The 17,307-nt window shown below is 40.9% G+C and overlaps 1 protein-coding gene across 1 annotated transcript in view; it reads left to right on the top strand.

Annotated features, from left to right (window-relative positions):
* The window catches only part of Dmrt1 (doublesex and mab-3 related transcription factor 1), a 105,158-nt gene that overhangs the window by 21,635 nt on the left and 66,216 nt on the right, over positions 1–17,307 (top strand). Inside the window, exon 3 of the mRNA XM_023566073.2 lies at positions 15,744–16,027. Within this exon, the coding sequence (XP_023421841.1) occupies positions 15,744–16,027 (284 nt within the window). The remainder of the gene's footprint in view (positions 1–15,743; positions 16,028–17,307) is intronic.

The following is a 17,307-nucleotide window of genomic DNA, read 5'->3' on the forward strand; positions in this document are numbered from 1 at the left end:
TTCTACCTCGTTTGATGTCCATTCCTTTTTATTGCTGAGTCATATTCCATGGTATAAATATTTTGAACAAAATTTTGAGCAAAATGTTCAAAATATTTACACTGTGAATATTTTGTATGAATGGTGTGAACATTTTGTTTATGTGCCCATTGGTTAATGGAGAACATTCTTGTACAAGTTTCTGTGAGAATACATGCAGAGCATGTAATACTAGGAGTGGAACTGCTGAGTCACACATGGTGACTTTTGTGTAATATTTTCAGTAACAGCCTGGCTCTTTCTGAAAGTAGCTGTCCATTTTACTTTCCAGCAGCAATGGAAATGGGACTCCCAGTTTCTTCACTTCAGCATTTGTTATTTGTCTTTTTGGCTTTAGCCCTTCTTGTGGCTGGGAAGTAGTATTACACTGTGGTTTTATTTTGCATTTCTCTGTTGGCTGGTGACACTGAGCTTATTTGCACGTGCTTGGTGGCCACTTTTGTGTCTCTGGAGAAATGTCTGATTGAACCCTCCGTCCATTTTTAATTTGAATTATTTTTATTGCTGAGCATTTAAAACAATTCTGAATGCCTTTTAGTTTCTTAGGTATGGCTAGGTGTGTGAAGGAGAGATCCGTCTCAGATTCTATGCTGTGTGTTAATGTGTGTGGATAAACGGAGCAAGTGAAATAAAGGAAGAGAGACTCATTGGCGTAGTCATGGAAACAGTGGCAAAGGTGAGGTAAAGGCCTTGGGAAGGTGTTAACCAGTGGGGGAGTGGTCTTTCAATGCTTTTTCAATATTGTCCTTTCAGCGAGATTAAGGCTAGTGATGACCTCCAGAGACAAGATAGGCAGTGCAGTTTGGGAAGACAGAAAAGAGAAAGAACAAGTGGAAATTTGTCTTCTGGTACTTCCTTGAAAGTGATTCAACTACTAGGGAGAAGAAATATTGTAAGAACTGGGGATATTTAGCTTTGAGATGGAATATACCTAAAAACCATTCAAGGAAATAAAGATTAAATGAGACATAGGTTTTAAATTCTCTACTAGGTAGAGTCTGACATTGATGGGATGGCCTCTCAGCTTGAACTGGAGATAGAGGCTTGTTTCTTCTTGAGTGTTTGAGTTTATTTAAGGGAATTAAATGAGCAAACTGAGTCAGTCTTTCAATTTTTCCCCAGTCTGTGCATTGGAGCCCAGACTTACGTGGGTAGTTCCTAGGACCATAAAACCTGTGTTTAGCTTCATATTGCTAAAACATTAAAGATTATCCAAATGAAGTGCTTGCTTTCTTTGAATTTTCAATTCATTTACATATTCCTTTACTTTAAAAATGTTTAGATAAATCTTTTGTTAGTACATACAGTCTGAATGTGTACAGTGTGTGAAACTCACACAAACTTTAAATACACGTCTGTGCATACCATGTCAGATATTCTCATTTGTGATGATGACTTCCCTTCCACTGCCTGTTCCTTATACCCAAAAGGGCTGTGATACCTCAAAGGAATTTGAACAAAGCGGCGTTCCTTTCTGTAAATCCTGTCTTACTTTGTTGTGTAACATTTCAGCACGCATCCTTTTTGTGGACACAGAAGGGACTTCTTCCTAGACTGTCATAACTATATATTTGTATAATCCTTAAGAGAAAAGAAATAACCCAGTTATATAATCTTAAAACCTGTGCTTGTAGGAGTATGTATTTTTTCTTTTAGGTAATGACCCTTGCTTTGTTGATAATTTTTAAAAGCTATACTCTCCTACTCTTCCAAACAGTATTGCTTCTGTTTAAAAGAAGCCAGTATTGTTTCTCATTCCAGGTGGAATAAGCCTTGAGACTCGGGACAGTTGCTGGTTGACGAACAGGCTGATGATACCAGTGCTGCCCACAGACTTGGTAGATGCTGTGCCACAGATAGGGTCCCTTCTTGCCTCTGTGCCTGGAAGCTTAGAAGCTGTGTCCTCCTCTGAGACTGGCTGTAACCTTCATCAGATGTTTTCCTGTGTTCTAGGTCTACTCTGAGTACCCCCAAATAAGTTGTTGATACTTGAGATCTTTCTGTGAGATAGAATTGCTGAAAACATGTTCAGTCTCCAGTGATCCAGATGTAAAAGACCCATACAGTGAAGATCACTGGGTGTAAATAAGTACAGATGCAATGCAGGTGACTGTGATTGGTGTACAGTTACAAAGCTTTTGTCGTGCTATCTGCTGCTCAGTGGCTATGACAGCATTGTAGTGGACAAGTTCAGCATGGCTTTAGGGAAGCATTTCTTATAATTAAGGTTTGATATTCTTTTCCATTAAGATTTTAGTTAGGGGTAGGGATGTAGCCCAGTGACACAGCTGTTGCCTTAATGAGCCTAAAGGCCTTGGGTCCCATCCCAGCACTACCAAATTATAAAAATGAAAAATAGATTTTAGCCTGGAAATGGTTTGCAGAGGCATTTGTAGTCCTAGCTACTTGAAAAGCTGGAGTGGGAGAATCACTTGAACCCAGGAGTTTATAAGATCAGCTCGGGAAACATAGCAAAACCTTATGGCAAACAAAAGCAAGGGTGGGAGTGGAGCTTAGTGGTTGAGCTCTTGTCTAGTCTGCACAGTGCTGACCGAGGTTTGATCCCTAGCACCGCGCACACATGTGTGCACACACACACACAGCAACAAAGGATTTTGAGATGAGAGTGTGTATATATGTGCACACATATGCCAAGTTTCAAGAGCCTTTGAGATCTTTTAACTGCTGTAAAAGCTGCCTTTGCCATTATTTAGGAGCCAAAATCCTATGACTCCAACCAAAAAGAAAACTGTGATATACCTGATTGATTTATGTCTGCTACAAGGTATAAACTGAATTTTTGTCCCTGCATTGTGGAAGCAGGAATCATCACACTTGTGACACATTTGCGACACACTTATGCTGCACCTTGCTATCCCTGTAGTTAGTAGCATACCTGATGGGGTAGTCAGTTGGAGGGACACACTTGAGAGTTGGACAACCTGTTGTGTTACACAATTTGCAGTAGCTTGTGAACACCATATGGGAACAGCACAAAACAGTGATGTTGGTGGGAACGAGGCTGCCATTGCCAAGGACACAGCTGAGCGAGAAGCTGGGCCTGGAGGGGGCTGCTTGAGGATGAGGCGGAAGAGCCCTGCTTGGGGCTTTGGGCCAGTGCGAAGGGAACTCCTGCCAAATCTTCGTTGCAAATCCTTGCCTTATCTGGAATTTGCCAGTGAAAAGGAGAAAGCCCTGACCATCACACTCTGCTTTGGGAACCTGAGAGTTCTCAGCCTGTCTTTGACACCTCTGTATCCAGCAGTCAGCAGTCATTCACATTGTTTCCAGGAGACTGTGAGGTCAGGGCTGACCTACAATCAGCAGCCGCAGTAGCTCCTTTGCCTGGCAGTGTTCAGGGCCCCACTTCCTTTTTTCCTTTGCTGTGCAGCAGCTTGGAGGACAAATGCTAAAGTCTTGAGCTGGGGAACTCAGCGGTGGGGCCCCACAGCCAGGTACATGTGTATCTCTGGAACTGCCACTTGAACTTGGGATGTCAAAACAACAGATGAAACTACTTCTAAGATCTTCCTTGTGGTCTCATTCTGTGGGAAGCTAGGAGATCTCATTCTTTGGGGTTCAGTTTATGTGACTGTGGTAAAAACAATGGTTGGAAGAATGAATGACTTTTTACTTAAAGAATCATTTTTTGTCTTGATTTTGGAGGATAGTTATTCCAGAAAAAGTAAAGGGAGAAGGAAAGTCCATTTGTGGTAGCCATACAAAACCAGGCTGGTGTCAGTCTTAGTGGTATTCACTATTTTGGTGTTTTTGGGTGCCTTGTAATTGCTTAGAAGGACATCCTCCACCTGTGTGGTGCAGTGGGAGTACTGAAGGAAATACATGAGTGTGACATACAGCTAAGCCTCTGGTACCCACGTGTGCAGCCAGCAGTCCTCACCCCTAGTTCCTTACCTGCTAATGTTGAGCAGAAAGCCAAATGTACAGCTACTTTCGGACATGGCACTAGGTGGCAGTTCTAGAATTAACATTTAAATCTACAAGAAATCTCCAAATATCATTTTATTCATTAATTTAAACATAATTCCTCTTCCCAGTCATAAAAAATGAATATGGGAATGTGAATATTGAATTCACGACTCAGAGTTTCTGTGTATTCTCTTCCCTATCTACACTTTTTCCCAGTTGCAGTCTTTAAAAACCATGATACAATTAAACAGAAAAATCAAAGGAAAGGGAGTATAAAGAGCTCTAGATAATTCCCTGTTGGGGTTATCAGCTCCCACATAATGGAAAGTTGATTTGTCTTATTTTCTCTTTATTTGAAGGGAGGCATAACTCCACTGAGGTGAGAAAAGCACTTCTGGGAGAAATCTGAGATATCCTGGACAGTGTATACAATAATCCAATATCAGCTTTGAAACGCACCATTCTAATCCTAAAGGTCAGGAAAGCTTCTTTCTCAGATTTAATACACTGGAACAGCTAGCCGTGACAGTGTGCCACCCTAGAGGTCACAGACCAAGTCAGGGGAAATAATTGTGCATGGTAATGGGCAATTACAGATAATGGCCTTCCGGGGGTGGCAGAAAATACACAGCCCCACGGTCTTGGCTAGAATGAGCACATTAACTTTATAGCAAGCTAAAGTTGGGCTCTGAACTCCAGGGGATCCTCCACCTTGAATAAAATCTATCTTCTCTGTCTGTACCTCTCAAAAACAGATTTGGAGAAAGGAGGGGGTGGGCAGGATTTTGGAAAGGAAGGAATGGCGAGTACTCCACCTGAATGTATTTGTCTCACTCAGTAGTCTCCCAGGAGGTTGTTGCTTTCCTGGCACCACCTTTGTGTTTGACGTTTAAAATAGCCCTGTCATGATTGCCTTGTGGGAGAAACATATTGTTCCTGCATTTCCTGATTATGACTTTAGGGAGTGATACCATACCAACTGTACTCAAGGCTACTGTCTGACCTCAGGGAAGGCCAGAAGTGGAGGATTCTGCTCCTTTCCAAGTTCAGTTGCAGTCAGGAAGCTCTGCCAGGTGCAGCCCAGCCCTCCTTCGGTACCTTTGGCTAGAATGAGCACATTAACTTTATAGCAAGCTAAAACTTCGGCTTGCTATATGATGGGCACTTAGGAAGATTTTGCCAGAGTTGTTGGATGACTCTGTTGCTTAATGATAGAAAATAACATTACTGTGTTACGGCCAAGATAACAATACTAGCTAACATTTACTGAGGACTTCTCGTGTGTCAGAGCCTAAGTACTTGACATGATTCTGTCATATAGCTCTCAAGTAGTATTAGTCCCAAGTTCCATATAGAATTTCCATGTAGAAGCAAGTGATTTGCCCCACCAGTCATTTCAAAGTAAGTCCTAGATGGGATTAAGCAATTAGACCTGGAATCAGTACTCTTCACCCTGGGGTTTTACTCTCTGATAGTATTGAAATGATTATAATGATTCAGGCCTACAGATGAAGTCAGAGAGGGCCAAATGGGGATTTGTTGCTCAGAGGCAGCTCAGGATATCCCAGGCCCCAGTTGCTCTGAAATCACTTCATCTGGGAAGAAAAGAGCCTATAAAACAGAAGTCCTCAAACTTCAGCTTCAGAAACCTTTGTGGCTTTAAAAATTGTCAAGAACCTCAAGGGCTTTTGTCAAATTTGCCTACACATCTATGGTACCATATTAGAAACTAAAATTGGGTAACCTTTTTTAAAAAGATTACTAATCCCTTAAAATAATAATAAATCCATTGTTAGGATAAGTAAAACATTTTAATGAAAAATAACTAATCCCCCCCCCAAAAAAAAAGGCAATGAGAGTGGCCTATTACATTTTTGCAAATCTCCTTGTGCCTTAATTGGACTCAATTGGGTTTGCAGAGCTGATGATTCAGAGCTGTAGTAGAAACACTTGAAAATTCAGCTTCAGGCCAGATAGTGGTACACACCTGTAATCCCAGCACTCTGGGAGACTGATGCAGAAAGCTGTGCCCTTTGTGCTGTCTGCACCACTCTGCCCCCTTCGCTTCCTGGCACGAATTTTGTGCGATACCTGCTCTGGTTTGCACACTGTTCTCTTAAACCAGCCCCCTAGTTTTTCCTTGTGCTCTTTCCTTTTACTTGAAATTCCTTTCTCATTCTTTGCACACCTAGAACTTCTTTTGATTTTGAAGTCTCTTGTGAATTCTTGCCTGACCCTCTCAGTGCTCCTTTGCACTTTGCCTCATGCAAGAATGTGAGTGCTTTTTGTTACAAGAAGGATATGCATGAGCCAACATCAGTGGAACTTGTATTTTGAATGTAGGAATGAGTTGTTCTCTTGCCTCTGTTTGATGCTCGAACTCAGGACCTCAAACTTGCCAGACCTCAGGCTTGCCAGGCAAGAGCTTGAGCTGCTGAGCTGAATCCCTGGCCCCCTGTGTGTTGTGTTTTTGAATTGCTTGCTATATCCTTTGTTTTCCGAGGTTCAAAACAAATTACCCCCCACACAGTGGATGTTCTGTAAGGTTTGCTGCATGGGATGGGATTGTTTTTTCCATAGGGGTAGGTTACAGGTTGTGATACTGTCCTTTATTTGTCATTATAGTTAAGGGCGGGGGGAGTGAGAGGTGGGAAATAGTAGGTATACATCTGCCTCGCTTAGGTCTCTCTGTACCAGTCTCTCAGAAAAGCTATTTCCTTGGTCATAAAGACCTTTTCTTTTCAGAATTGTATGCCACTTACAGGGCCCACAGGTCAACCCACGAGATGAATTGTTTCCCATGTGTATCAATATAAGTGGTGTTCTTTGTAGGGAAAGAATCCTGAGGCATCACCCTGGCTTACTCAGTTGTTCCTAAATCTAGGAAAATTCCAGGAGGTGATTAATTTGGACGCAGAGTTGCCCTACAGAGAATGCTAAAAGCAGGACAGCTGAGCAGGCTGCTTGCTCCGGTAAGGAGCATCCCGGTGTTATCCTCCGGATCCCATGAACACGTTCCTCAAAGGACACAGTCTTTTAAAAAGACATTAATATTCTTTTTTAAAAGGGGAGGAAATGACTCATACTTTTTTGTACCCTCCTGGTGCTGAGTACATGTTAGTTGATGACAGGTAATTTTGAGATCTCAGATTTACTGGTGAATAATTTCACCTGACTGGTAACTTAAAACTCAGAAGCTAAGTAGCCCAGGCATCCTGCAAGATACAGGGTTATAAAGACAAAATGTTAAGACATACATTAATTGTTTATCTGATATCCTAGGGAGTCACATGTAGTCTCACAGTTTGTAATGGTCAGTTTTGATTTCATTTGTAATTTTTTACTTGCTATACGGAGAGGGAGTTTGACTTTGTAATGAATATAACTCTGGACTTTTAACACAAGGACTCAAAGGGCAGCAACTCTGGAAATCACGACACCAGAGAATAGAGGGGAGAGCTTTCACTGACCTTAAAATGAATTACTGGTTAACTACTATTAATATGCCACGGGCCCAGAGACCAGCATATAACATTCCAAGATCAATATGGATGTTTATCATGTGTGCACATCGATCTCTCATGAAAGAGTGAATCATATTTCATGCTGCACATGTTAGTGCAGAAAATGTAGCAGAAACACTGTGAAGCCCTGTCGAGGAACTGGATGTCCAGAAGGTGCATGCACAGAGCCACTGGTACGAGCCAGGGGAAGGGATGTGATAGTTGGCGAGTGGCAGACCTACACTTGGGCTGAGGGGAGATGGATGAGCTGTGTGTGGTGAATACTGTGGGTCATTTTTCCAGATACATCCCTTTCCAGATCCTGCATCCTCGCCTAGGTATTGAATCTAATCCTGGTCTTTCTTCCTTATTTCACAAATTAGGATTTATGTGCCAGTAATGACAACACTTACAAATCTAACGTCGTATTTTCTTTTTTTTATTTTAAAGAGAATGAAAACAAGCAAAATAAAACAGAATAAAGCCAATCAAAACAAATCAGTGTAAGTGACATAGGACTTCAAAACAGTAGGAAATCAACAGTGGTTACCATAATGCCTTGTTTTCAAAATAGCTGCCCATACCTTCAGACACAGTAAAATCAAACAAAACAGAACAGAATAGAACCAATAAAAACAAAAGAATGAGGTTGGGGATTTAGCTCAGCAGCAAAGTTGCCTGCCTGGCAAGCACAAGATCCTGAGTTCAATCACTGATACCAAAAAACAAAAACAATGAGTGAAACAAAGGACTTCAAAATAAGATAAGAGAAAATTCATAATGGCTACAATAATATATCTTGTTATCTTTGAAATAGCTGCCCATACCATTAAGTATAATAAAATCGAACAAAACAGTAAAACCCAATCAAACAAAACAATGAGAATGATACAGGACTTCAAAACAAGATGACAGGGAATTAACAATGGCCACCATCTTCAGAAGGAGATCCCCCATAGATGCTACACTGTGTATTATTATCCTCTGAATAGATGATCAGACTGCGGGCTTTAGACCTCCAAAGTCAGTGACACACTAAACACTACAAGCATTAAATTGTATTTTACCTCAATAGCCATCATCACAGCCTGTGTTTCTCCAGATCAGCTGGTTGCTTATGGTGGTGGGGGTGGGGGGATGGCAGGGGCTTGGGGATTGGGGGGAGTTGGCTCTTGTTTCCCAGCTCATGTGCTGGAAGAGGCTGTTATCTGACTCTCCCCACAGCAGCCTGTGTCTGGTGCTGATTTGCAGGAAGGGCTTCCTGGTGACTTCTTATACTCTTTCCCACAGTCCATGAATGTCCCTAACTTTGTATTTTCATTTGCAATTTGGCAGAGAACCTATAGGTTGGTAAGGGATCGGTGGTTAAGAAAGCTACCACATTCTCTTGGGAACAATGTTGTTATTATTATTTATTGTTGTTGTTTTTATTATTACTGCTGTTTACTAATCCCATTGCTAAGTAATTTCGATCAGTTTTTATTCTAGAAATATAAAGAATGAGGTCTAAGTTCAAGAATTTTCAGAAGATTCATTAAGGTGTTTCCTTTTCTCTGTATTTTTGTGGTCTTTGCACTTTACTTGTGGCTGTGAGGTTTAACAATCTCTGTCGTGATGCATGGGAGTATTGAGGATGTGCAGGGCACATTCAAGGTCAGACTAAGGGACTTGATAAACGTTGGTGCGTTCAGCTCAGGTCTGCAGTCAACTGTCAATTCTTGCCATCATTTTTCCTATGACTCAGAATGTAGATATAGCCTACGAATTGTATGTGAAAAAACACTTTTTGAAAATTATATACACCCAAACTTATACTACACATACAGACATGTCAATGTTGGTTAGTTTATATATATGGCAGCTTATGGAGTTAGAAGTCTTTCAGTTTTATCAAGTTTTGGTCAGCAGTTAATCAGGACACTGAGGCTGTTTTACTAATTTGGGTGACATGATCATTGGAGAAAATTTCTCTTTCGTTATTTTTTGTGAATTTGGCACTTATCCTTGTTACAGCAAAATTTGGGAGGGGGCATATTCTGCTTCCAGGTATTTCCAACTTGCAACTTAAGCTACATAATATTATAAACTTATGCAGCTTTTACCATTATTATGTGACTTTTGGCAGTATTTTTTTTGACTCAATTGTGTAGTGCTCAAGCATGCACCATGTGGGTAGCAATAGAACACTGTATAGGGGAGGGTGTGACACAGTGCTAATTCTGCCCCTGCGCCCACCACACACCTTTGAAATGAAAGCTGTGTGTGTCAGATGTTATGCTGTTGAGTTAAAATAACTTTAAAAAGCTGTGCTACAAAGGAGTGCTACTATGGTATAAGAGGGATACATTTTGAAAGTGGATACACCTTGGGATCATAATGTTGATGCACAGGTTTAAACATGAAATAATTTCTCTTATATCAGAAACCCAAAATATAAATAAAGAGCAGAATAAAAGATAATAGGACATAGAGAGGTAGATTGTTCTCAAATGGGAAGGGGAGCGAAGACGGAGGAAGGGGAAGCTAGGGTAGTGGAAAAAGATGTCATGTAAATGTACCAAATTTCCACAAGGAATGTAATTATTATGCACTGTGAACATAGACTAATAAAAAAGCTGTGATACAGACTATGAAAATGTATTTTTTATTATAATTACACATACAGCATTGCTTATGCTAGAAAAGTAAGTGGCTACTTACTTATTAATTTTTTTGTATTCCAATATGTAAGGATTGTTACTTGCATATCTTGATTTTGTTATATATTTTATATGCAGCCCAAGACAATTCCTTTTCACTTAGTACAGCGCAGACAAGGCAGAAGCCTAGACAGTCATGGCTTACCCTTTCATATCCATCAATCTGGGTGAGAGAGTCTGAGGGAAGCTGGTGGTTTTCCTGTCCCTGGACAACTTGTATTAACAGGGTAACTTTGTTGTTTGAAGAAGATTCAGTCCCAGATATGCTGGTGATTTTCATGAGATCCCTCTTTTTCTCTTACTGCAGCCTCTGACACAAGTTCATAATGATTTCTTGCCTGGAGTAGTCTGATGTGTATTCCTTTACCTCCTTCCTTCCTAGGTCAGTTTTTTTTTTTTTTCAATGAATCAGATATTTCCTAAACATTTTTTGTTACTTCTTTGTTCCGAAAACCTTCATTGATCCCTTGAAAGAGAAACCATAACTTCTTGGCCTGGAGTTAACATTCAAGGACTTCTGTGGAGAGTCTAGAGAGTGTAACTTTTTCTTGCTATTTTCCTTTGTCCCTTGATGTGACCTCTGCACTCCAGCCAGGCTCATCTGGTTCCTGTTTTTGGAACGTATTTCCTTCTTTTCTTCACTCTGTTACTGTGATTCTCCTTTTTTCGAGTATTTCTACATAATCTCTTTAAATCTCCTTTATCGTAGCTCATCTCTCATGGATGCCTTTGCTTTCCCCACTGTGTAGAACTATCTGGTGAGATCTGCCTATACTTTCATCTTGGCAATTCAGATTAGTGCTTTGAAGGGTTTTAGTCAATATTTAACTTTCTCAAATAGATTGCAAATTCTAAAGAAGAAATGAAACATTTAAAATAATTATGCTTTATATAATATGTAACATACTTTTGAATGTCAGTAAGTGATAACTAATGAATGGATTAGATATAAATATAAAAATACAATTTAGGGCCACGAACAAATGATGACTTATTACCTGGTCCTCTGAGTTGTCCAGAGCCTTTGACTTTGCAGGATTGTCCCTAACTGGGTGCCCTGGGAAATAGTAAGTGAGTAATAAATATTTTTTATGGAGTAAGTGCTTGAGTGGATGAGTTTAGTCCTTATGGTTAGAATAAATGAAGAACAACTCGAATGCATACCACAAAAGTCAGAACCATATGGGAGGAGTGTACATAGCATACGTGGCTGGTATGTAAGCTCTGCTTCTTCTTTATACAGTGGAATTCACTTGTACTGTCTTAATTTGGTAGGACTGTCACAGTGAGGAGAACGCCAGTGTCACGTATTTTTAGGGATATGAAGAGTTGCTTTTAGAGTAGACCAGCAGATGTTAACCTTTGGAGTGAACCCATGTCCCCTGCGAGCTTGTTAAAGCTCAGAGTGCTGGACCTGGTCTGATGGGAAGCCTGAAGTGCTCCTCCAGTTTTCATTTCTACAAATTCCTGGACAATGCTGATGCCATTGATTTGAGGATCGAGTCACTGGAGCAGCACATGTAATCTGTTGGATGTTGATTTCACCCTTGGGAAACTTCTACATATTAATAGTGTGCACATAAAAGCTGGGAGTCATAATGCTGTGTTTAATATTGCCCCAGAATTTTACTTTGGAACTTCAAAACAGAAAAATTTGACTGAAGAATGTAGCTCAGTGATAGAACGCCTGTGTAGCATGTTGAAAGGGCCTGGATTAGATCTCTAGCTCACAAAACAAACTAGAGTTGGTGGATTATAGTGTTGTTTTTTTAAACTCACTTTTAAAAATGCTTTTGTACTCATGTACTCTCACACATTCCATTGGCTTTATTTTTTATTATCTAAATACTGGGGTGAAACTCAACTTTCCTAACATATATCTCATTCTATTCCTTAAAGCTTAATATAACTTGAAAGTGGAAATAAAGTAGTGTAAGTAGAAAACTGATGGGGTTGTTAACTAATTACAGGCAGCTGTAGCACAATAAATCATTGCTTTGACCTCACATAGCATTTCATTTGAGGTTTACTGTGCAGTTTATTGAAGTCGTTTTCTTGTTACCTTGAGAGTTATTACTGCCATTATTTTGTTGCTTGATAAACTGAGGCCTGATGAAAGCTTCTGACCAAGGTTATGCTGCAGAAATTCAGGAACCTGTACTGTGCCCTGATCTTTGAAGGCTGGAGTCCTTGGTTTCAGTTGAATTCTTTGCCTGATGCTGTATTTTATTTTTTTGTTAAGAACATTGTATCTTGACTATATTAATGTCTTTGGTTGGATCATTGAACACAACTGTTAGCAGTCTCACTGTTTGAATGTCCACTTTGTATGCTTTGATCCTGTGACTTGAGCAACTATCTCTAAGATGATAATGTGTAATCTATTAACTGGTGATTTCTTACTGTTTTTTTTTTTTTTTTGTAGTTCTGTATTACTTGTACCCTTACATTGTTTTGTTTTGTTTTTTCTCTTTTTCCTTTTAAATTAAAAAAAAAAGAACATTGTATCTTAAGGGCAAGCCCTAAGGGGTCTTCATTTTTTTCTACTACAGGAACAAGAATAAGCATCTGAACATGCCTTCTCAAATCTGAGATTGCATAAAAATAAATCTCTGATGCTTACGATTGGGTGGTAGAGCTATGCCATTCATTTTCTGATTAAAATACCCACCATCATCATTTTGGGGAAATGTGTATTGCTTTGTAGTCAGGTAAACAATAAAAATGTAACACTGAAAACAAAAGAATTTGATATCAAAACCCACTGATAATAGCAAATTGGTGTTTTAAATAAGAGAATGGACAAGTGGGGAATTTTAGGAGGAGAAAATGGCTGTGTGCTGTGTGGACCCTGGAATTCAGGCATGTGGAGTAATGAAGTTGGACCATCTCATCTCACAGGGTGGGAAGGGGAGAAGAAAGGAGAGGAATGAAAATGGTGGCTTGGCAGTGCGTTACAGACACCCCGGGCAAGTGGGTTGGGTACTGTTTTAGACAAGCCACTTGAATGCTGGCTCTAAGGTGAGAATTATTTACTACCCCCCCCCGCCCCTCATTTGCATGGTACTAGGGATTAAACCAGGGCCTTTTGTACTGAGCTGTTCATTTTATTTTATTTTTTAAATTTTGAGACACTTTCTCGAAGTCTTAGGTTTCCACAGCTAGGGTCTCAAATTTTGATTCTTCTGCTATAGCTTTTCCTTTTTATTGTGAGACACGTTCTCAGTAGGTCACTAAATTGTCCAGGGTTCAATTTGCTGTCCTCCTCCCTCAGCCTCCTCCCTCAGCCTCCCAGAGTGCGGGGATTCACGGAGTGTGCCACCATACCCAGTTGACAAATGTTTTTATTGTAGACCTCACAGAAAACTTCCAGCACTTGCTCAGTGAGTTCCACCTTCTCCGGCGTGTATTCTGTTTCCCCTGCACAGTTAGCCAGTGGATGCTTTCTGAGCACCTTATTTGGGGCATGCATAGTGCTGGGAATTTCTCTCAGGAGCCTCCTTTTCTTGTCTAGGGATGCTTAAACCTTCTCTGTGTTTTAAAAACAAAATAGCAAGATTTTTATGACTGTCTAGAGCTTCTATTTTTAATGCATATTTGTTTCTGATGCCAGTCTACTTGAAAACCTGTTACTTACTTATTTATTAATTTATTTTTATCTCTCCAGTATATACTTTCCTCTTTGTCTGGCAGTGTGCTAGGCACAGGGGACATGCAGGGGAGCTTTCTTGCTGGGTCTTGCCTTTTGGTGGCAGAGAAGGCCATTCCCTGATCACATGTGTTTCCTCCTTGCTCGCTCATTCCCAGATCTCTGGCAGTCCAGCTTCTGCTCCTCCCACCATGCTGAATTACAAGTCGCCTAAAGACATAATCATCTACCAGCTTTTTCCAGGACTGAGCCTGCTTGATCTCTGAGCAGCAGTTGACACTGCTACTGGCCCCTCTGAATCCAGTTTGACCTCCTGACAATGCCCTTCTCCACCATTCCACCCTCTGTCCACCCTTCAGTCCCCACATACGGCTACCAGAGGCCAGTGACTCCTGAAGCTCAGCTTTCAGTGTCTCCCAGAAGCGCAGATTTCAAGATGCTCGCATCCATGCACCCCTCTACATGAGTACCCTCCTGCAATTAGGTTACGCAGTAAACCCTCGCCTCATACCCAGGCTCTTGTTCTTATTTCCCTTATGTTCATTGCTGATGTCCCCGAAGTCTGTTGGGTTTCAGCCCCCACATGTCCCTGAACCAGGCACCCTTTGACATTTGCAGTCTTTCGAGGCCTCCACCTTAACTACTTGGGTTTCCCTGGCTCTGGGCTTGATAAACCTCCCAAACCTCAGCTCCAATGAGGTAACTTCCTAGTTCAGAAATTCTCAGTGGTCCCTACTTCTCCCAAAGAGAGTCCAGAGAGCTGGATGAAGGCTTCCTGCAGCTGGTTCCAGAAAAACCTTTCAGGCGGGAGCTCTGCATGTTCTCACGCAGTCCTTCCATCGGGCTGCTCTGCTTCTCACTCCAGACTCTCCTGTCTCATTCCCCTTCCCTTGCTTCACTTTCTGCCTTCTTCTTTTTTTCTGATTTTTCATTAGCTTCCCGTTTTTTTTTAAAGTGCAGTTCAAATGCAGTTTTTTTCTATGAAGTTCTCTAATTCCTTCCCAGGCCACACGTCACCTTTCCTGCCTCAGAATTTCTGTAATAGTATGGACATTTCTGTGATACTGGGTAATGATGGGGTCCATAATTCTGATGTGTATTTACTCCTAGACCATATGCTTCCTGTGTGCAGGACAGTGATCATCTGGCAGCCATTCTGGTCACTCGGCTCAGATCTTACACCTTTCTTAATAACTATCTCTTGAATGGATGGATAAGGAATTTGTCATTTATTTGACAGTACACAGTTTAAAGTCTGTGCTAAAGTGTGGCAAACTACAGTCTTGGAGCACATCAGACTTCTTCCTATTTATGTGAATAAAGTTTTACTGCAGCATAACTACTCTAACATTGACTGAATGTTGCATAGAGTCTGAAATAGTTTCTCACCGCCTTTTAGGAGGTTTGTCAAACTCTGAGCATGCCATTGCCCAGACTTTTAAAGGACACAGTTGACCATGGAAAGGAGTAAAGGAAACATGTTTAAACTCTTAGCCTCTTGTTTTGACTTTCCATCATATTAGTTAGGATGCTGGGGTATTTATTTACTTCATTTAAATCAGTTCATTTTGTCATAAGAACAGGCCAGCAGGTTTACTAGATTTGATAATCTAGTTTCTTGAGATTTGAGTGGGAATTTCTGGCTTGAGGTTATATTGTCAGCCTTTACATTAAATTTTTCTCTAAAATGGTTTGGTATTCTTAATGAAAAGGTCTGTCAGCAAAGGTCTGTCAGCTGTGCTGCCAAAACTGTGCCAGCCTTAGAAAATTCCTGTATTTTGCCTGTAGAAGCAGCAAGTGGATTTTCCCGCTGCCTAACAGTTTGCTCTGCAGATCTGAGCAGGAGTGTAAGGCGTTGCCAAGGTTCAGAGGGAAGGGTTTGTGATCCCTTACTAAATGCTGCTTTTTTGTTTTCCTTTTTAGAGGGGCGTATGGTCATCCAGGATGTTCCTGTTGCAACCAGCAGAGGGCACGTGGAGAACACACCTGATCTGGTTGCGGATTCCACTTACTACAGCAGCTTTTACCAGCCGCCGCTGTTTCCCTACTACAACAATCTGTACAACTACCCGCAGTACTCCATGGCCTTGGCTGCTGATTCCTCTGCTGGGGACGTGGGAAGTTCCCTTGGGGGATCCCCTGTGAAGAACAGCCTTCGGAGCCTTCCGGCACCCTATGTGCCTGGTCAGGCAGGAAACCAGTGGCAGGTATGATCCTACTCAGAGAGTTAACTGAATATGTGGAAAAACATAAGTGTAAACAGCACATACAGGTATGTGCAAAAGCATACATTGTCACAGAGACACATGTTTACAGACATGTACCATGTGCATGCCCATTCAGCACATATAAGTGCAGTATACAGATTGCGTAAAGAATTTTTCACTCTGCTCATAATACCACTTAATCCCAGAGGCTGGCTACGAGGAATTATAAAAAAAAGTATATGCATTTGGGTTAATTTTCAAATTTTTTTTTCTCATATGCTGTTGCATAAATAGCCAGTTGGCCAGAATTAGGTGCACAAGTAGCTTGATGGTTGATGCACCTCCTCTTCTGGCCTTGTTTGCCATTGAGCAGCTTAGAAAATCCCAGATGTAGCCTCCTGGGTGGCAGTAATCTCCCTTGTAAATTTGCACTCTAGGAAAGAAAAGTGTTGTAATCTGTATGTTTGTATAGAGGAGAGGTAAGTAAATGGATTAGGGCACTGTCCTCCTGATCAGACTTGGGATGTGTTTTGTGCTAGGAATGGAGGTGAGTCTTTCATATGCTTAACTATATATTGTTGAAATAGTGTGCAAGCCAGCGCTTTTAATATTTGGAGTAAAATCAAACATTTTGCTTTCTCAGGAAAAGAGCTTATCTAAAACTGTTGTGAAATTGAGAGATCAGGTATAGCCACTTACACTACACCAGTGTATTAGCAGATTCAGGGTATTAGCACATGTGTATTAGCACATTCAAGATTCCAAAAGCATTGAGAAGCTAGCTGGCCATGCATATGTGTGTTCTGGGAATTCATGTATGGGTGAGGTTGGACCAGATGCTGCCAAGCCCCTTTCTAGCCAAGATGTTCTGATCCTGTGCAGACTGTTCTCATTGGGATGTAGTTTCTATGCTCCAGAATTTTCAGCTGAGATTTGATTCTGACACAATGTAATATACGTGTTTGGGAATTAGTGTAAGTCTTTGAACTTCTTTCTTTGTTTTCGCAAAGTCATCCCACATGATGGATTCTCTTGCTGTCCTCAGGGACTAATCCTTTGAGGCACTAAATTTCTGATTTTCTGTCTGTTTAATTTTTGGGGGGATGGTGCCAGAAATTGAACTCAGGACTTCATACTTGCCATGCAGGTGCTGTGCCACCAACTAAATCCCTGATCCCCTAATGAAACAGTAAAACACTTTTGGAATGATACTTTTTTGAAGGGGGTTTTAAGCAGATTCGTTGGTATTAGAATTGGCTATTAGAATTGGTATTAGAATT

This window comes from Cavia porcellus, unplaced genomic scaffold (assembly GCF_034190915.1).
Source record: "Cavia porcellus strain 051 isolate PalLab524CR breed Dunkin Hartley unplaced genomic scaffold, mCavPor4.1 scaffold_1, whole genome shotgun sequence".
In the NCBI taxonomy this organism is placed as follows: domain Eukaryota; kingdom Metazoa; phylum Chordata; class Mammalia; order Rodentia; family Caviidae; genus Cavia; species Cavia porcellus.